Source organism: Battus philenor, unplaced genomic scaffold (genome assembly GCF_028537555.1).
Source record: "Battus philenor isolate CCGP_79_NKW_IND1 unplaced genomic scaffold, ilBatPhil1.0.hap1 SCAF_24, whole genome shotgun sequence".
Classification (NCBI taxonomy): Eukaryota; Metazoa; Arthropoda; class Insecta; order Lepidoptera; family Papilionidae; genus Battus; species Battus philenor.
In genome coordinates, this window is record NW_027181687.1 from 9,340,089 (window position 1) to 9,362,989 (window position 22,901).

Below are 22,901 nucleotides of genomic sequence, written 5' to 3' on the forward strand. Positions count from 1 at the left end.
AATTTAATATAATAAAATATATTGTCATTTAAGATAACTGCATAGTTTTTTCTAAGATGGTTCGCATTGTCTATAGAAACCAATATATAATATGTTTTATATACAACATATAACCTGAGATTCTTATCATGGAAATTCTTATTGTCTAAAATTTACGATAATTGAAAACACGATTTTGTATAAAATAATTTGAATTTATTATATCATAAAAAAGAACGCCGAAATAAAAGATACAATCATGGGCAATCAAGTTTGAAATAATAGATGGAATTCGAAAGTAAATTGTACTTCAATAAATTTCTTCACGGACCGAAGTAATGTCCGCTGGGTGTTCTCTATCAAGTGCTGTTCGATACAATTCAACTGACCTACATTCTTGTAAATCAAATACCTATGTTGACGTATGAAAGTTTAACAATTTATTTTTTTACCAAAGAAAATCAACACAGTTTTTTAAACGTATTCTAGTATCATCATCATGCCAGCCGATAAAAACCCATTCCAAGGCGTAAACCTCCCATAACATTGACCAGCCTTGCGCTGGCGTCCAGCGACTTCCTGCAACTTAGTTATCCCATCAGTCCACTTATTGGGAAGTCTACTGACGCCGTAAAAAAAGTAAACTGTAAACCATTTTATAACATTTTTTGTACCGTGCCCAACCTTAAAATTCTTATGCTATGTAACATATATTATGTTTATAATCATACGAAAGGGTTAAACTCGTCGAAGAATTGCCCTGCTATGGGGCGTGGACCTCACGTCGAGAAACACTGTCTTAAAATATACATCGCCGGAAATTATACGATAAAATACACGATTACAAAGTAACGGTCGCAAATTTCAATATGGCAACGTACACGATTGCAAACTACATTTAAATTAGATACAATCACGTCAAAATTGCTAATATTTGTATTTGACCGGAAAATAAAGTCGCTTTATTAAGTTAAATAAACACAACTGCATTTTTAACAAGTCTTTATTTCTTATCAACAGTATATTCACCTTCGTTATCAACAACTTATGGCCATCTAGTATAAAAGGGTTTTTCTGTAAAACATGTCGACAGAAACGACATCACTTTCCACTCCCCCTTATAGTTTCAGGATATCAATGATAGTGTCTCAATTACACAAAACAAATCACTTTTTTCTAAATTGTTATAAAATAAAAATGTTATTAATTCTTGTTATAGTTCCGTAATATATTTATTTGTTAATAAATAATTTACAATGCCTGACCTGTGTAATCTCACAAAGGGTTACGGGATATTGTCTTCCGCTTTGATGTAATATAACTAGAATAGTTGTCGATGACTTGTACTTTAATGTTCGGAGGTCAGAAAGGGGTCTTGAAAATAAAATCCGCACAGCGTCACACTAAGCATTATATTTGTTGCAAAGAAATAACATCTAGGCGTAAAATCTATCATCAGAGCTGAGCTATGAGTTACCTGTAATGCTATTACGAACGGACTGCCTTTGATAAAGGCTGGAGAACTATTTTCAACGCTTATATTAAGTTACCCATAGGGCTTTGTTCTGGCAAACAATAACTTCTAATGTATTACTTTTTAACTTGAATAACAGTATATAGACATCATTTATGAACACGACATTTTAATGTTTAAAACACGTATCATATATTGCATAAATCCGCAAAAAAATCAAGCATCTTGATAATTCTAAAGCGGGTCGATTGCTTCAAAAAGCGCCGTAAAGGAGTGACACGGATTATTGAATGTTCAACATTAAATCGGCGAGAAAGTCGCCACATGGTGATCAGTTCTAGGTGTTAAAGATTTAAAGGAGTGAATGTATATTAAGCTCATTTATCAGCAAAAAGCTTTACTCTAAAATATAACGTACTTCAATTGATTACTATAAGATATTTATTTTTTCTGTTGGAATACGAAAACCTTATAACTTCTAGAATTACAAATTCTACAGATATACATAATTAACAATAAATAACTTTAATTTTTAAATAATACTAATTTTCAAAAAGCTTTTTACGTTGCTTATTATCTATTACACTAATTATTTTTGGATAGGGTGTAACGTACGTAACAATTGAAAGCAAATGAGATCTACATTTACACTGTTAAAGATTTTATATTAATTAACTAATCACCTGTATACTATTCTACAACAGTCATTGTTCTAGAACTATGCAAGAAGCATGTTCAAATGTTAAGAAAAACTCCTTGAACATTTATCTTAATACCTCCACAAAGGAATACTAACTTTGTAATCTAATACGGTAACAATTCATAGCGTATACATGTAAAGTAAATTACGTAACTTAAGCCGCATTTCTACTGTTCGCTTATTTGTTAACATTTAAGTAAACATTCTCAAGTGACAAGTGTCGGCGTGGGAGAGTGGAGTTACTAATTACACTGTTTATGCAAGTTTAGTACATGATTGTTTAATATCACTAGCTCGGATTGCTTTTGACGTGAATAGAGCAATTATTTTTGACGAAAATGTCCTAAAATCTTAGCTCTCTTAACAAGAAATTAAGAATAAAATGTGTAAAGTGCGATGGATAAAAGAAAGGTAAAAGTAATAACAACTGTTTTAGAAAAGAATAGAAGACTTATGGGTCTGGAACTACTAAAAATTTTGCAGCAAAAAAATCTAAGATTGTCATTAGCTCAAGGTGACAAGCAATCAATGAGGAAATGATTGTTACTCTATCTGTAGATATATTGTTATCATTTAAGTCCACCGCTGGACATAATCGTTCCCTATAGATTTCCAATAAGTATGCTAAAAAGCAGCATGCATTCAACGTCTTCCGACAAACTTAATTTTTTTGTCTTCACTTCAACTTTGCGATTCGTTATTATCTACTATCTACTGATGTTTGTCTACCTATCTCCTCCTTCCTTTTATTTTTACTTATATTATATTATATACAGTATTTTTTCTTCTTTATTTTTATACTGTAATTAAAATACACCGTACTGTTTATTTATTTATTTACTTAAGGATCTCCAACAATGGTACATGATATAAAATAAGCACAATAAAGTAACATTTTTAAAAGTCTCATTGCAACGTGTTCTTCAATTATAAGAAACCGAGAGACAAATACTATATAATAGTAGACAAAAGGAAAAAATAAATCAAATTGGTTTACAATTGGTGAAATACGATACGTCATTTTTAGATGTGTATTGATTTTGAAATGAAACGACCTGCGATCACTTTAAAGGAATATTGGATACTAGTCTGCTAAGTACATACACGGTAATAATAATAAAGTTGCTGCCGTAATGACATACGGTCGACGTTATGCATAGGTTGAACAACAATTAATTTATTTTCTTCTTGTAATACTTCTTCATTGAAAGTTGGCAGTTAATTAGTCTTATCATACTTCTTTTTTCTTTACTAAGATCATGCTATCTGATTGGATAGTGCAATAGTGAAAAATTACCATATGATGATCCACGACCATGGAAGTTAGCTTATAGAAGATAAGACCTCGTCACGTTACCGGAGGCTCTCTCCGATATGGCGTTTAGGCTACATCTCCTCGCTTTCATAGAAAGGACAGCCCTCGAAGTTCTGACTAAGAACAGCAGCTCCACTACACCTGGTAAAGACTAGCCAGGAATATAGTATTTTAACGGTAAAAACCATAACTAAAAAAGGGACTAATATATAGCTGCTTCCGCTATGCAACAGTAGTCGTGCAATGAAGTCGACCGCCCGCCAGCCCGCTAATAAATGCGCGTGCGGTGATGAAGCGCACAATCACTCGGTGTTTGGCACTGGTCGGTGTAACATCTCCTGAGGATGCCCTGTGAAGGGGTGAAACACGTGTTGAGTGAATTAATGGTGATAGTTGTGTTTCGCATTTTTTGCAGCACGCACATTTCTCAGCAAGTTTACGAGCGGTGCACTTCATTGCACGACTACTGCTGCATAGCGGAAATAGCTATATATTAGTCCCTTGCTTAGTTAGGATGGATTTACGCAAGGTAACGCCTGGCTCTATTAGATAGTAAAAACCATAGTTATATAAGTTAATGAAAATAAAAGTAGTCAATTAAAAATCAGAAATAACAGTGTGTACAATGCCATCTATTCTTAAATAGATGGCACTGTACACACTGCGTAAGTAAATAAAAATGAATGAGTAGTATAGGTTATAGATTTGTATAAATTAAGAGAAAATAACAATAGGTAACAAAGTCGCAAGAGTCGAAACCATTAAAACGGAATCTATCTACAGAAAAAATAATATTTATTTTTAATCAATATATTATTATACATGTAACATAAATATTATTAAATCATATTAAATCACTAAGAGGCCTTTAAACATTTAAGATTATAAATACAAAATGCCTTCCACTACTACTAACAACATACTTCTGATATCATTACATATCGTTTCGTACAAATTTAAAATACTTAATCAAAATCTCCACTAAGTATATAAACATATTACTGTGAATGCTTAGAAAACGTCGATACATTGACCAAGGAACAGAAGTGACGTCATATCCGTAATAAACTCTCCACGTACATACAACTCCCCCTCGTTTCTACCCTCCGCATTTCTCCCATCTGAATTCACTCAGCGCCTGCAACTCGGAGAACACTCGATCTCACTTAACATAATTCGAGTACCTTGCATTCTTCGAGACGCCGGTTTAGGAGTAGCAATGAATATTTTGTACCAAAGGCATTTATTAATAATACATATCTATATATATAAAATTTTATTTTATTTTCTTATAATATATTGTCAAAAGCCAATTATCCGGGACATAAAATATAACCCAAATTAGCACTAGATATATAGCTAACATAGTTATACATTTCTCTAGGCTTAATAAAATAAGTAGAATTTAACGGTTTTAAAATGCATTTACGTCTAGGGACTGTAAATTTTCACGTACAATAACATATATGCTATTAAGTAAAAATCTTAAAAAATCACTATCACGGTTTTAAAGTTTTTTAGATGATAACAAAGTTTACGAATAAATTGAACCCACTACCAGATTAAAGATATTTGAGTAAGTGATCTACGCGTATATTTTATTTAATTTGATTTTACTTACTCTTTACTTACTAATAAAAAATATAATGGGTGGTCTTATCACACGACGCAATTTCTTGCAGACAACCATAGTATGAATACAGTGGATATATAAATAACAGGTAGTAAAAGTGTACATATAGACAAAACATACACATATAAGTGCTAAACATTTATATTTTTTAGTAACTAATCCTCTCCTACATACATAAATAAATAATTAGTATACGAAGCATTTAGCTATGGTAGCCCAGAGGTAGATGACCAAGACTTGCAATGTTAGGTCGCGGAGTCGATTCCTGGGACATAATGGTGTATAATTCAAACGTTGTGCATTATTTAAGATTGCTATAGCTCACAAATGAGTTTCAAGAGGATGAACTGCTTTCGTTAATTCTGACAAGCGTAACAATTATAGTATATCCCCCTATTGATACCAGCATTGATAGCAAGCATTTCAAAAGGTTGTCTTAATTGTTTTTATTAAAAATTACTTCAATGTATTTCTACTATCATAAGTATACCTAAGCTTTATAACGATCCGCACTAGAAAATCCACACAAGCCTCCGCTTTCCGAAGAGGCCTCCCGAGGCTTACTTCAATTGTTGTTTCGAAGCTATTAAGTTTTAGTTTATGTTGTTATGAATATTGTAAAACTATCTATATAAGAAACATTAACAACTTCCTCTTAGCTAACTTGAATAACGTAATCAAATATTTTCATATTAATATTTATTATTGCATAATAAGCTTTATTCAAAATTTTATGAAGTGTTCTGAAACTTCTATTAACATAAAAAACTGTATATTTATTCTATTTTTTTAGAGATTGATAATACCAACTGACTGTTGATAACAATATGCTCGGGATTCCTCTAAGAAATTTATTCAAAAACGAAGAGGTTCGTGGACGAAATTATTCAATATAGTCCAGCTTATTGGCAAGTTGAAATAGCAGTGTAGTTCCGGTGTAGAGACTACAGACTGTCAAAAGCCGTGTGTATTAATATGATCTAATAATCATGTTTTGATGAAAACAAATCTATGCTGTATATAACCAGAGAAATTACCTGTAAAGCCTTAACATCAAGAATAAACGATTAAACCCTTCAAACATCAATAAGATAAAACTAATCCTCGGCATCTTCTATCCTCTACAGCATCACAATTAATTACGAATCCACGGTACATCATTCATCTATTTAATCCTCAGAACAAATTACACGCGCCAACATCTTAGTCAATAAATCCCTGTCAGGCTGTAGAAGCGAGCTTAGAAGGTATCGTGTGTATATTGAAATCTTCATATTTAAACGTTATACATTTACTATAACTATATATTGATGTGAAACACCTGAGTGGAACAAAGGAATATGGCGTCTCGTATTCAACGTCTTACGACGAATATTAAATAATTATTGTATGTAAGAAAAGGACCAATATTTATAATTATTAACGGTGACAGTTGTGTAATTCGCATTGTTTGCCGCATACGCATTTATCAGCGGGCTGGCGGGCGGTGCACTTTGTTGCACGACTACCACTGCATGTGCGGAAGTGGCTAAATATTGGTCTTTTTCTTACTTAGGATGGACTTCCGCAAGGTAACGCTTGATTCCATTAACAAATTATTGTATGTAAAAAAATCATATTGTAAAACGTTGTATACCATTGTTATTATTTTTAGTAATGAATACACTTATGTTTTTAATTATACGGAAGTGACATTCCGCATTTGTGTTCTTATGGTTGTTTAAATAGATCGCTTAGATTAATAAGTTGTTTTTAGCGTCAAATCGATATCCGTTTTGTATGATTCTCAATTGCAGCACCATTTAACCGTCAAATGTTGTACCGAGAATAAAACTGATGACGCGCAATTGCATATGAATCATTGGCTTTTAAATACACTTACATTGCGAACCTGCGGTATTTTTTCTTTAATGACATGATTAATAAGCCCGCAGAAATAACAAAACAAATTTTGTACCTACTATGTTCTTTTATAACAAAAAAAAACAATATAGAGAAAATGGAATTTAAAATTCGAATTCTGTTACCGGACACCTCAAAGTGTTGTAAAAAATAAAGAAGAAAACTGAACAAATACCATAATACTTTGGTACATTGCTACAGCTACCATCTAAGCTGTCTTTTCTTGTAGATATAAAGCTTATAAAACATTTTATAAACGAGGTATTATTTTAAGTACATTTATATATTTCCAAATAGTCAAAAACTGCTAAAAATAACTAAGACGTAGTCTTATCACTCTTATTTTACTTTCTACTGTTCCGAACAAACCCGTAGATAAAAGACAAATTCTATATTTTATAAAGACACTGAACATTAAATTATGTAACTGCATAGTAGAGTTCGGAATATGTTGTTAAGTTAATATTTTAGATATAATAATAATACAATGATATGTCTCATAATGGGCAGTGGCAGTTTGGCGGTAGAGATTCAATTCCCGAGATACAATTTATATAATTCACACTTTTTACTTCAATTATTTAGGACTTCCACTGCTCATAAATCAAGTCTCCAATGGGTGGGATGATAACGTTTTGCGGCTTTTTATAAAAACATGTCGGTTTATAAAAATTTAATTAGATATTTTTCAATAAAAATTTTTCGTACTGTCAGTTCGTCACAGTGCTTTGTAAATAAACTATGGACATCCCATATATTCATGTTAACGAATATCGAAAATAACTAGATATGTTTTTTAACAGATGTGAAGATCTCCACGCCCCGATTCTCCGGGAGCTCGTGGTTGGCCCTCCACGCCCTGCGAGGCGCGTACAAGCGCGTCAGGTTAAGAATCCGGGTCAGACCAGAGCGCGCCAGAGGTGTACTGTTGCTTACGGGGGAACACGACGATCTCTCTGGAGATTACCTGGCTTTGCTGCTGAGAAACGGACATGTTGAATTGAGGTACGATATAATATTTATTATATTTGTTTCGGGAGAAAATTTTCTTGTTGTTGATGTTACTGTTTCAGAGTAATAAAGAATTCTTGTCCACTAAAACTTTAGTACTTTAGACTTTAGTAACTTTTTTTAATATTTCTACAGTCTTTTGCGCCTATATACTTACTGATGATACTACCTGATACTACTAACCTACCAAGAAGGTACATAATACATAGGTATGTAGGTACATAGGTATGTATACCATGTGACGACTCCACAGTACAGACTTTTGACCACTTACTTAGACACTGCTCCCGACTCGCATCCAAAAGACGTAACCACGTGACCTTATGTGAAAACCTTAATATACCTCCGTTCAGCTTACAGGACCTACTCAAGAAAAAATCTACAGCAGAATCTCTTGATGAGTTGGCCCGGCACACTGTCCTAAATCTCAAGGCATTTAACGGTCTGTAGCGCTTAGGCAGCGACTTGAAATTATATAATGTAGCAACTAATATGTAATTGAGTATTTCAAATTGTATTGTTAATATATATAAATTTTAGCTGTATTTACCCCTAAGAGAAAGTTGTGTAAGAAAAATTGTTATAAAAAATTATAAAACGCTGTCGTGCCACGCAGCTGGGAGAAAAAAGATCCGTATCAAATAGCGGCAACCCTCTCCCAACTGTCTGTGTTTAGTTTAAGCGGAAAATAAATATTGTAAAAAAAAAACACTAGCGATACAAATTAGAATTAATAAAAAAAAATACATAGGTAAAGTCGCAGAAAGTCGTTGGAAGCGAGCAACGTAAGACTAGTTGTCGTGCCGAACTTTGAGGAAGGAATCGCAGTGGGTGTCTACCAGCTGATATAACGCTGATGAACCGACAAGAGACATTTTGTCAGTAGAAATCCAAAATCAAGCCGTCTCAAGGGGATAAAATGTTATATACACCGAATCATAACTTTCTCGCAACTCAGTCTTCGAGAAAACTTACAGAAATGCCTATTCAAAAATAAAACCACTATTTTTTTCTACCATAAACCTAACAAACGGTTTGCGTTTATTCTTTAACACAGAGGAACTAGCGGCCCATTAAACATGCTTATGTAGCCCGCCAAGTATTTGTAAAATTGAATTTATTTTGTCGATTTTCTTTTATTAATCTCTTATATATATTGTTCAAAAGTACATACTAAACCGTAACAATTAATCGAAAATGACCATCGATTGAGACAGTTTCTAGAATACACGATATTCTATTCTAAACAGCTGGAAAGCTGTTTACTTATACCTACTAATCAATTCCAGACTGTCCAAAGATAGTGCCGAATTTCACTTTTAAAAGTTTTGAGTAATTTTGTTTTTCTATTCTTTTCTTGTTTGTTTTTACATTTTACAATCAAATATGTACCTGAAATCTACTTCTTTTAACTTATTTTTTTATTATAATGTTTATTATCAATAAAGTTTTGTAAGTTATTAATAAGTCACTTTATGTACGGCTCGCAAAAAAAAATTGGCCCGTTAATTAAAATGGTTGCATACCCCTGCTTTAACGTATATAAATATTCTAAGATAAGAAAGGATTTCTTATACTGGATCTAAAATTTAAGAGTTTTTAACAAACCTCATAGTTTTCGTAAGAATTTAATAAACTATATAAATACAAATATATCATCGTCGTCCACTGCTAAATTTAGACCTCAACATAGATTTCCAATAGAGCTGTTTGCAAGGGGCCCGCGTCTCCCATAGACCTTAACAAGGCTTTATAAATTTTTAAACAAGTTTTACATACAAATATAATCCACAGCCGCCACTGTTACCGCGCTATCCACACGACTGTATTGAATAACTATTCACATAGCGCAGCGACCATTTCCAAAGCATTTACGTTTAATAAAAGCTCTTTTTCCTTTTGAAGCGACTTCGTGTAAGTGTGCTCTCAGCGTCTCGGTCTTTGCTTTGTGTAATGCAATTTACGAGGCAGTCGTCCCTCGGACAAATGTTACGAGATTTTCTTTCCAAATCAAAGTAAATCAAAAAGGTTTTCCGTTAGTACCTTTTTAAACCTTGTAATTTTAAAGTTGCCTTAGTTAAAGAATATTACGTTAAATGTAAGCAACGTTTATCGTTGATCATTTTCCATTGTAAATAATTTTATAATTAGGTAAAAATTGTAAAATGAAATTGTAATATTTTTCATACCTACACGATAAAATAATTTATGATTATTTTGAAAGTGGACGCATCGAGATACAAGAACGTGCAATCAATTATCTAGTACCTTAGGTTAAATACCCACCAAGTCAAAGTCAATAAAGAAAGATAAGCTTTTCCAATCATTCTGTATAAAGTGATCACTCCGAAATATTTTACATTAATTAATTTTACCATCGGAATGTGACAGGCCAGTAACTTCTAGCAGTATAAAGTCCACAGGGAGAAACAGTAACAATAATTAATTTTTATATGTAAGAATTCGAATTTTAAAAACAGTTTTACTTTATTTATTATTATAAAGTCATTTATTATTTCAGAAACCATATATTTTAGGATATACTGATCATTATTGACAACATGTACTATATATTCACTACTTTAAAACATACATATATAACCAAATACTTTGTATACCTGCTTTTTTATATACCAATGACGCGCAATCAACACGAGAGATCTTTAATACAAAGGTAAACAGCTCCCAAGGCGCAGCCTATTCAGTTTTAATGTGTAAGATAACTGAGCGAAACAAAATTGGTCTCATGTTTCTTTTAATTGCTAAAATATTAACTTATATTTAAATCGTCATCATAATTTCAACCGAACGATGTTCACGGCTGGACAATTAATTCTCTGATTTAAACACTGCTTCTTCAACTCGCCCATGCGCTGGACTTTGCTTTTTATCGAGTATAAGCAAAGCATTTGACCTCTGTCTCACCTGATGTTAAGTGATGATGAAGTATTTAATGGAATCAGGCGTTACCTCGTGGATGTCCATCCTAAGTAAGAAAAGAACCAATATTTAGCCACTTCCGCACATGCAGTGGTAGTCGTGCAATGAAATGCACCGCCCGCCAGCCCGCTGATAAATGCGTATGCGGCAAACAATGCGAATCACACAACCGCCACCGCCAAATTACTGAACACGTGTTTCACCCCTCCACGGGACATCTTCAGGAGTTATGTTACACCGATTAGTGCCAAACACAGAGTCACTCTGTGGCGGTGCATTTCATTGCACGACTACCACTGCATGTGCGGAAGTGGCTAAATATTGGTCCTTTTCTTACTGATGATGAAGTCTACAATGTACATTCTTGCCTAGAAGAAACCTATTGACTCTTAAACTTGAAGACTCCTGTTAATTAGCTGGAAACAACGACACCGGAAGGTTGTTTCTTGGCTATTCGAGATCCAAAAGTAGTATCAAAATGCTAAGTGCGGGTTGAAGGGATTTCAACCGTATATAGATATCGTGGACGTCTTACTTTTGCACGTCATATCTCCACATTCCTGGTATAATTTAGTATAAAAATTCTTATGCAGATATTTGCCAACAATTATACTGTCCAACTACTGTATTATTGTATCTATTGTATGATTGTTTTATTATATTTAACCTATATAAAAATTAAATATTTCTGTTTTATCAAGTAAAAAAGTTTTTCACATAAAATAAAATTGAATAAAAATTGAATTGTTAAATATAAGAGCCATACACAAATTTCTGCCAACAAAATGAGCTACGTGTTATGAAACTATGGATCTCCACAGGGTAAACATTAAAGTATAAAATGGGAGCAATCGGCTTCATCTGGCATTTATTTAATAAACCCTGGAGCATTCGTTCGGTAAACAAAATACGCTCAATTCGTAAATTATCGACATGTATTTTATAGGTTTAAATGTGGTTGAACTTTTAACATTGTTTTAAAAATTGAGCAAAAAATACAATGCTGTAATACTAAAGGTTTTAAAATAATTTTACATCACATCAATGGTCGTTAGTTCACTGTTCAAAGCTTCCTAGAGGTACACCGTATCAAGGGACAATAGAATATAGCTGACAAATAATATATTTAATTTTTAGAAAATGGGAAATACCTTCAATTGTTTTTCAATAGATAAATTTAAAAGTTATTTCATAAAACCAATTAACAAAATTAACGACAAAAAATGCCGCACGTCTGAAATAAGAGCAGTCGACCTCATCTAGCATTCATTTACAAAGTTCTAGAGAATTCGTTCGGTAAACAAAATACATTGAATTCGGAAAATTGCTTATTTTTTAAGTTACAAGGTTGTTCAACTTTTGATATTATTTCAAGTATAAATTAAAATACAATATGATAATACAATAGGTTATATCTTATTACATATCATATTTTAAAAATAATCTTCATCATAGCATCTATGATGGCTTGTTTGTAATACAGTTTCCTAGAGTTATAAGACATGTTATAGAATATAGATAAGAAGTACCTGAAATAGTGCAGAATGGATTTAATTTTTTTTTAACTTTACTTGTCTGTGTTTGCCCACCAACTCACCTGATGGAAAGTGACAATGTGATCGAAGATAAACAACACAGACTCAGTAGGTATATATTCAATCTGCCCCTAAAGACTGGGATATAATTTTCAACAAATAAGAAAAGCAAATCGATCCATAGAGAATTTAAGTTATTTTCCATTTCGTACATATTGTCTTTTATATGGTTATTTGTAAAGAATATTTTTTATAGATGGCGCTAGTGACATGTCTCTCTTGTTTGATTTCGTTTCCATCCATACGACGTACAAATTTTAATGAACGCCGAATAATGGAAATTCAAGAATGGGTGTATTGTTGCTAGTTAATTAGTTCGCAGCTAGCTCAATGCGAGCGCACGACTTGCTGCAGACGTCTGGGTGGAGATTAAATCGTATTACTATCGGAGTGTAATAACAATTTAATCTATATCAATTCCCGGAGCAGCAGTATGTCTGGTGATTAGACAGTTATATATATATATATATATATATATATATATATATATATATATATATATATATATATATATATATATATATATATATACTTATTACTTCCAACTTCATAAACATTCCTTATATCTCACATTTCTTCATGACGTTTAACCGTCAAGCTGATGCAAAGAAAGTGTGAAAAGATTGTAGCGCTACTAAGAGTAAAATAAAGAATCGTGTTTGCGACCGCAGCCTTTATTGTTTGACAAACATATATATATATATAGAGAGAGAGAACTGACTCTGCAATGAAGTGCTGCTATTGTTGCGTTATGATCATCATCATTTTACCCATATGATGTTCACTACTGGACATGAGCCTCCCACATGGATTTCCATTTGGGCCAGTTGGAAGCAGTCTGCATCCTGTATCTTCCAACGACCTTAACAAGTTCGTCTGCTACCTTGTGGGCCGACATTTTCCATCGCTGCTTTAGCCGATCTATTGTTTTCACTCGATTACCATCTATACTGTGCGCTGTGTGGCTTGCCCACTGCAACTTCCATTTATTTTCGTCAGTTAAAATAGGCCTCATGCCAAAGCTCAATGACTTCTAGCGAGCAACAGAGAAGGCTATGCTGGGAATAAGAATAAGAAGTGGGCGGGGCACATCGCTCCTGGAGCCGATATTGGGGCCGAAAGGTTCTCGAGTGGCGACCACGAGCCGGTAGACGCGACATGGGTCTTCCCCCCTCTAGGTAGACCAATGATTGAGTTAAGATCATGGTAGCGATCTTTGGAGGAGGTCTGTGCCTCGCAGAGGGCTTCAAAAATGTGAATGTAGCTCAATGGCCAAACAATGTATGATACACACTGTGCCAAGGTCAATACTTTAAGAAATATTAAGTAATGAAATGATAATATGAAAAGGGAAAGCGTTTTCAAAATTTGGATTTCGACATTAAAAAATAATTATTGTTTACTATCTATCCCTGTCTACAAGGTCTACCTTGTACTAATAAAATTAATCGTAATGCCACATTCTAATGTCGTTTAGAAGAAGTAGGAATAAAAGCTATAAAGCTTTTAGCAGTTAATGAGTCATTGAACTTACCGTTCAACCCCTTAAATCTTATACAAATAACCATGTTTATTCTGAAGATATATGTAATAGTATAATCAATATCAGGAAGTGATTAATAAAAAAGGCTTTAATTATTTAACGATTGGTAAATTTTGTTTTCAATAATTACAAAATTAAAAAAACAGACGAAATGATTTTCAGACTCGACGGGCGCAAATAATTTGCAGGTTTTTAATAGAGAGTCCGTCATGACGTTTATTTATTCATTGCGTTTCGAGGTACCGGATGCGAAATGAATTTTTGACGAGGAGAAACAATTTTAAACGTCCCTTTAGTTTTATTGAACTATTTTTATTTAATATTCGTTTGAACAGTAAAGTCAACTGAATTCGACGATGTTAATTTTAATGCAATAACAAATAATGAAACAAGTGCTTTTAAATGTAACGTTTAATTACTTTAATCAATTTTATTATACAAATTTATCGAAATTATTATCTCAGACCAATGATATACATAGACTATTGTATTAAAAAAATCTCATATACCCAATGTCTTGAAAAATACTATTTGAATGGAATTCTTGTAGAGCAGCGTTTCTTTAAATTTTTGATAAGTAAATCTCTTTTTTATTTGTCACTTTAATTATGGGAGCCCAGGTTTATTTCAATAGTATGCTTTTAATGTAACATTCTGTAAATAGAATATATAACAACAAAAATGTTCAAAATGTTTTTAAATAATATTTATTTTACTTTTAAAACATAATTCAGAAAATTCGCGACGTTCAACTGTTGCATTTAACCGACTATTTAGATTAGAAAGTAGAATTTAGTTAAATTCTTTATAACTTTTTTATTGTTCTTCCTTGATAATAGACACAAAATTTTCAAGGAACCTGCGAGAACACAGTTTAAGTTACACTGTTGTAGATAAAACATAATGTGAATAAACATTTAGAAGTAAATCTAACTTTTGTAGAGTAGATTAATCTTCTAAACCAAAATAATAGGTTTTTTATAATATATAGTACCCGGCACATAATTTGGAACCACAAGCAGAAGAGCGAAAGGGGTAAATCTCTACATTAAATTTACTCATTTATTTTTTTGGTTCGGTTTTATAAATCGTTATCTTTATCACACATCCAAATACATCTTCTTCTTCTTTTCAGCCGATGGACCCCACTGAAAATCACAGGCCTCTCTTAAAGGTCGCCTCGATGACCGATCCTGAGTCGCCCACATCCAGCGACATTCCGCGACTTTAACTATGTCGTCGATCCACCTAATGAGGGACCTGGCCACGCCGGGCCATCGGTTTCCAAATTTCTGTCGAAAGATATTTTCGATGTGCCAAATCAAGTGCCTGGTAGTATAATTTGCGTAAACAGCAAACAAATTTTTTTGTAAGGAGATTAAAATAAACTAACACAAAATTATGTTATTCATTATAGTTTCTTTGTCTACAAGATGAGTTTTGTATTCAGGTAATGATAACAAACTTGCCACGTAAACATTTCGCAATTCACACGTTTATTCAGAAGGGATGGAGCTTTCGGATAGACAGTGTTGATCCATTACCGTGAACATGGCACGGATGTCGGATACCTAATTAACCCAGATTAACAATCTATGGTCATTAATATGCACAACGTATCGTGAATGTGTAACATAAGTATGTAGTTCTTGATGATTGTTAAGAGATAATAGGCCGTTGCTACACGATGATTTCCAGCATCTTTAAAAAATGTTTTCGATTCAATCTTGCGACACGTATATGTGTGCGTGCGTTTGTGTATGTGTGTGTGTGTGTTACTTTTCAACATCGTCATTTTAGTCGTAGGACGTACAACGCTGGACATGGGCCTTCCCCATAGATTTCAAATAAGACCCGTTGGAAGCGGCCACCTTGTGAGTAGTGAACAGCCTACGTTGTGCTTGTCTGTGGTCTCCAGCACCTTAAGGTCCCAGAGACGTGAGACGTTCGACGCGTTATGTGGCCATTGTCACTTCAATTTGCCAATCCGCTGGGCTATGTCTGTTACATTCGGATACTCCTCATTCCTGATTCGCTCGCCTGCGGATCTGTTCCATCCTGACTCAATCTTAAATTCAATACCAAAAATAACGCAGTTCCGTAGCGTTCGTATTGCATGTTTAAACAAGTCGGTGTAAAAATTTGTAAATAAATCATTTGAAACAGATTGTTTTGGTTTAGCTTGTACCACCACTTTATTACAATAAATTTTATAATAATATTGAAGGGAGAAAGATGACAAAATAAGTTGAATTTTAGAAATGCAAGCGGTCTGCGGGCCGCGGGTATCTCATTCCTGTTGGAAACAAATACCGAACATAGCCCTCTCCATAGCTTTCGAACTTGATCTTGTTAACGGGGACCGAAATAAAAGACCAAATTTTAGTGATTTACTATTATTCACATTGAACTATTTATAATTATCATATATGTCAAGAGAAAAATGCCAAAAAATCTTAATTTATTATATAAATGACTCTCCTATGAAATGATATTCAACTAAAAATAAAACTATAAACATTTACATACTAATAAAAATTTTAAATGTACGTTTCTCGTAACTGTTTGACAAACATTGACAATAGCAATAAATCGGCGATAACGACACTAGTACCATAAAACAACTAATACAAACTTTTTCCAGAAAATCGTTATTAGTCTTTTGGGTATAGTATAGGGATGGTAATGGGACGGAGGGTTAGGAATGATTTCGAAAACAGTACTTTTAAATTTCTGAAACATTCTTATGTAAAAATATTTTATAAATATATTTTACAATTGTAAAATTCAAATAAAAATTAAAAGTTTAAATAAAAAAATTAAAACTGCGAAAGCAAAACCATAGTGCTTGAGTACTAACCGAACGAAAGAAGTTCGATAAACTACCAAAGTGCAGTTGTACAATAACTATTGCGCGCGCGACTATGAAAACTCTACAGGATATTTTTTGCGCAGGTCTATAAACAGCTATGTAACTTCAAATACAAGCGTTTCGTATAAAACCGTCTACTTCACAGAACAGTAATTTAATTCAGGATAAAATTTAAGTATTCGTTTCAATAATAAATAAAGAGATTATTCTAAAACATATTTCGTTGATTTATTTTTCTTTTGGAAAGCTTTAGGCCAGTAAATTCTGGCAGCACAAAGCTTGTTAAGATATCTAAAATAAAACTCAACCACCTTTAACTTAGCAGGTTGCACAGGATGGTTGGCCATATGTGTAAAAGTTTTTAAAGAGGTGTATTAATGGCGCATTTGTTGTTAATTAATGTATCACCGAATTAAAAAATCAATAGTTTCAGAAAGAATAAATAACGGAATGACAAAATTGAAAAAAAAAAAGTGTTTTTAAATTTTGAATACTATATATTAAAATTAATTATAATTCACTACGTCCATACATACTTTGTATGGCCGGAAGATATTTGAATAGAAAAAATAATTGAATGTAAACTGTTTCAGAATGATTGAAAAATTAGCTATGCATTCCCATTTTTATTGCCCATACAGCCTATTTTCAATCGTCCCGTAATTTTTGTATCTAAATCTCATGATAGTGCTATACTTTATATGCAGCGTTTCTAAGAAATTTTAAAAATCGCTTATAACTAAGTTTGTTTACTTTTACATTTATTATAGGTTCGACTGCGGTAGCGGTGCCGGCATTCTCCGATCTCCGGAACCAGTTCGTCTGGGCAGGTGGAACACCATCTCGGTGTACCGCCACCGATGGGACGCCTGGCTGCGTCTGAACACCGGGAAAAGAGTTCGTGGACGATCTAAAGTAAGTTTTTACTCAATATGACGTAACGTATACTACGTTAACCTTGCTTAAGAAAATCCAAGGAAAGTCCTGAGTTTATTTTGTCACTCACGTCGTGTTAGCATTCCCATTCAAAATTTCCCGAAAGATGTAAAATTCGATAGATCCGTTTTTATAGTCGAACTACTACTATTATATGTTAATAAAATAGTTTTTCAACGCGGGCTTTCGTGTACTCAAATTACCTGAGTAATTTGAGACATTCTTCGAAATATTTTTATTGATATATTCACAATGATCACTGATGTAAATCATAAGAAAAATACTAGAGAAAGAGCTTAATTTGATAGTAACTAGAGTCAAATTGAACTCCCTTACAATGGTTTTCTTTACTTAAAGCTGTTCAAAAGCCGTCCTAATCTTAGAGCAGACAACTAACTCAAATGGATTTTTGTGGTCACTTTTGCAATAAGTAAGAAAAGGACCAATATTTAGCCACTTCCGCACATGCAATGGTAATCGTGCAACAAAGTGCACCGCCCGGCAGCCCGCTGATAAATGCGTATGCGGCAAACAATGCGAATTACACAACTGCCACCGTCAAATCACTCAACACGTGTTTCACCCTTCTACGGAGCATCTTCAGGAGTTATGCTACACCGATTAGTGCCAAACACAGAGTCAAGGCGCGTGCGGAAGTGGTTAAATATTGATCCTTTTCTTACTTAGGATGGACTTCCGCAAGGTAACGCCTGATTACGTTAAATACTTTTGCAATATCCTTAGCTTATAAGCAATAAATTTTTAAGCGTTATTTTTCCTCTTCTCTGCCGTGCACTGTTGTCAGAGTAGTCATGGTCATGCCTCGGTCGGTTCTGATGCCCACGCTGATCTCACTATGCGTTACTCTATAGCTCGGAGTTTAGCGGAGTGAGAGGATTATCAACATTTAAAAAAATTCTTCTCACGATGATAGGATCATTTCACACGTTAAATAAACTTCTTAACTTTATAACATAATAGTTAAGAGAAATTACATAGGAGTGTATTATAATAACGCGCATAACTTCCCACAAAATAGTTCACGAATAAGAAAAAAATTATGAAATTCTGACATTATCAATATTTGTTAAATATGAAAATTCTGTTGACTATGTTCTACGTTTACCAGTTTTGTTATATTATCACACTAAAACTATATATTTTGAATGCAGCGTTTTAGGTTTAGCTACCGAGACGTAAAACATAAAGATTTATATACAACTATTAATGACAAATATAAGTTGCATAGGGCAAGAAGTACGTGAGAGTAAAATATTTCATTTTGTGGCAAAAATATAGTATCACTCAATTACTTTAAAATTTTATGATAATTAAAAAGATTGAAATCTTTCAGTTTTGTTAAAAATGTTACAAGGCTAATGAAATGATGACCTTACATATAAAAAAATGTAGTTCAGAAAAACATTTTTTTCACTACACACACAAACATTCATACATTTATATATATATATATATATATATATATATATATATATATATATATATATATATAATATTACATATATATATTATATATATATATATAATATTACATATATATACGAGGGTGAATCAAAAAATTCTTGGAATCAATATTAAAAAATGCAAAGATTTAAATAATAATATTTTATTTTTCTACATAATCTCCCTCCAATGCAATGCATTTAGAATAACGCGTTTCTAACTTCCTTATTCCTTGTGAAAAAAAATTATTTTCTTGACTCTCGAAATAGTCCTCTACGGCAGCTATAACCGCGTCATTATCGTGAAATTTTGTTCCACGAATTTCCTCTTTTAATTTTGGAAATAAGTGAAAATCACTTGGGGCTAAGTCCGGAGAATATGGTGGGTGGTCAAGGAGATTTAAGCCAGCACAGCGGATTGCGTTGAGCGCAACTTCCGATCGATGAGCAGGAGCGTTATCTTGAAGGAACAACACGCCCAACGACAGTTTTCCACGACGTTTTTCTTTAATCGCTTCACCCACTTTCGGGATTAAATTTGCATAATAGGGTCCAGTAATCGTCTGGCCTTTTGGCATGTAATCAATAAAAAGGATTCCTTCACTATCCCAGAACACAAAGGCCATAACTTTGCCAGCGGTAGGAGCAACTCGAAATTTCTTAATGGATGGAGAGGATGGTCGTTTCCAAGACATGCTTTGTCTTTTAGTTTCAGGATCAAAATGGTGGACCCACGTTTCATCCATGGTGACAAGACGACGGCAAAAATTATCCGAATTACGCTGGAACATTTCGAGATTACGCTTGGAAATTTCCAAACGTCGCTTTTTGTTTTCGTCGGTTAACATTCGTGGCACCCATCTTGCAGACACTTTTTTGAACCCCAGTGAATCAATTAAAATGGATTGAACGCTACCAAAAGATATCTTTAGGATCTTAGCTATATGTTTTATAGTCATTCTTCTGTCTTCCAAAACCAGATTCTCAACCTTTTTGACATTTTCTTCTGTAACGGAGGTTGAAGGCCGCCCAGAACGCGGGTCATCTTTACAGCTTGATCTACCTCTTTTAAATTCAGCCACCCAGTACACAACCGTAGAATAAGGTACAGCATCACCCCCTAATGTCTGCTGAATGTCCAAAAAAATTTCCTTCGTAGACATTTTTTTCAAACTGAGATATTTTATCACCGCACGTAACTCACTTTTATCCATAATTTTGACTTTTTAGCAACTCGTTGCACAAAAAAATTTATTGCGAACAAACTGACAAAAACAAGTGACAGTCTGCATAAATATAGTGTGATAGACACTCTTTAATTTGAATATCGAACTTGATCCAAAAAGGTTTCATATATATGCACTTTTAAGAACTTTTTGATTCACCCTGGTATATATATATATATACCGGTGGAGGTTGTAGTTAGTTGCCAACGAAATTCCAATAAATCTTAAGAGTTGATTTGTTGACAACATATTATAAATATATACTAATAATCTCCAAACAACATATTATAATAATAATCTCCATCATTCATTGAAAATTATTTATTATCCATTTATTAAGTGTTCAGCTATCAAACGTCATATCATTTAAATCTAAATTAGTAGTACTTCGTATTTCCATGTAAAAAAACAAAGTGGTCACTATATAATTTTGACTTAAGAAAAAAAATTACAGCAACACAATCTAAACTTACCTACACCGGTGACTAGACACATTGTATATCTCCATTTAATAATCGTATTTGTTATCTCATTTTCATCTCTCTCACAAGTTCGCCATCTAATTCGAAGGTGGCCATAAAAGTACCGTTAGTATACACTTCATTAATATTAAAGAGAGCAAGAGGAAGGTAATACGATCACGTTCGACGCCATGTTGTCGAGGCTTCGTTAACTATTTCGTCGAATCATACCAACTCCGCGAATAGAGCCTACCAGAGAAGTTTTCTTTAGATACTTTGGGACATGAACTGGATAATTTCATAGACGGATTATTAAAGTTATTCCATTCATTTAATTTACTCTGTGATACATAATCCGGACTCCCGTTAGTATTTACAATTAGTTACTATAGTCAACTACAAGAAATACATAAGGAAGGAAGTATGACGCATATTCCAAGTTTAAGAAATATGATTCAGAGGCTAATATAAAGAAAGGGCATAGAAAGAAGATTTATTAATGGCTTCTGTTCCTTCTTTTTATTCTTTTGAGCTGATAGACGCATATTTCAAGCAGCGACTATATCAATACGTAACAATACATAGTACTGTTATATATTGATACTGTTGCAATACTCAGCTACAGGGTGATTGTAATGTATATCTTATTTGCTGTCAATTAATGTATGTTACGCCCTAACCAAAAACAAACGGTTTTAGAAAAAATAAATACATTTAAAAAACTTTTAAGTTAAACGGATTTTTGATACCCATATTGTGGTGGTTGTGGAAAAATATGTACCTAGTCCGCCATATTGGAACGGCGTCCATCTTGAATTTTAAATTTTGACATAATCATCGTGTTTTACTTTTGTAGCCCTTTCATTTGATACCCATATTGAGGGGGTTAAGGAAAAATATGTAATCCGCCATTTTGTATCGGCGACCATCTTAGATTTATAATGTTATTGATTTTATTATATTGTATTGCCATCTAAATTAAATGTGTGTACCAAATTTCAGATCAATCTGACAACGGGAAGGTGCTTAAATTTCAATTTCGTATAAAGGCATAATAATATTAATTATTGTTCACTATCAGAAGACATTGGCATATCGCATTCCAATCTAAAATATTTATATTGTAGTTTGATCAATTTATACGGGATGTTTAAAAATGGGGGCGTAAAAGCTTTAAAACTTTTTGCTGATAAATTTACTATACTACATTCTTATTGTTAACTATTAGTAAACTTATTAGTAAACAATCACCATGTGTATAGACCAGTAATGGAGCCTTTAAAATACATTATACAAAAAAAATAACAAATTTTAACAAATATTTAATGGAATCAGGCATTACCTTGCGGAAGTCCATCCTAAGTAAGAAAAGGGCCAATATTTAGCCACTTCCGCACATGCAGTGGTAGTCGTGTATGCAGTGGTAGTGGTAAATGCGTATGCGGCAAACAATGCGAATCACACAACTGCCACCGCCAAATCACTCAACACGTGTTTCACCCTTCCACGGGGCATCTTGGCCAAATGGCACTAATCGGTGCAACATAACTCCTGAAGATGGTACTGCTGATGATGGTGGTCCTTTTCTTACTTAAATGTTTTTCAATTTAAACTTAGCGAAACAATGACTGATTGGACTTACCTAATCTTTTAAAAAACACGGGATAATTTATTTTCTCTTTCCTTACAAAGTATATCTTTTGCTACCAAAATCAGATTAGTTCAAATAAAAACAGTGAACGTAAAAAACACTTTTAACAACGGCTCTGCTTTACTTTGTATTTCGGCGAAAACATAAATTTTTCACGCCGGCTAAGCCGAACTAACCCTTATTTCAAAGGCTTAAGCGGG

General features: G+C 33.3%; 1 protein-coding gene across 1 annotated transcript in view; it reads left to right on the plus strand.

The window, feature by feature from the left end:
• LOC137924715 (pikachurin-like) overlaps nucleotides 1–22,901 on the plus strand; it is a 144,531-nt gene that overhangs the window by 82,792 nt on the left and 38,838 nt on the right. Inside the window, exons 5-6 of the mRNA XM_068768132.1 lie at nucleotides 7,807–8,008; nucleotides 17,735–17,879. Coding sequence (XP_068624233.1) covers nucleotides 7,807–8,008; nucleotides 17,735–17,879 — 347 coding nt within the window. The remainder of the gene's footprint in view (nucleotides 1–7,806; nucleotides 8,009–17,734; nucleotides 17,880–22,901) is intronic.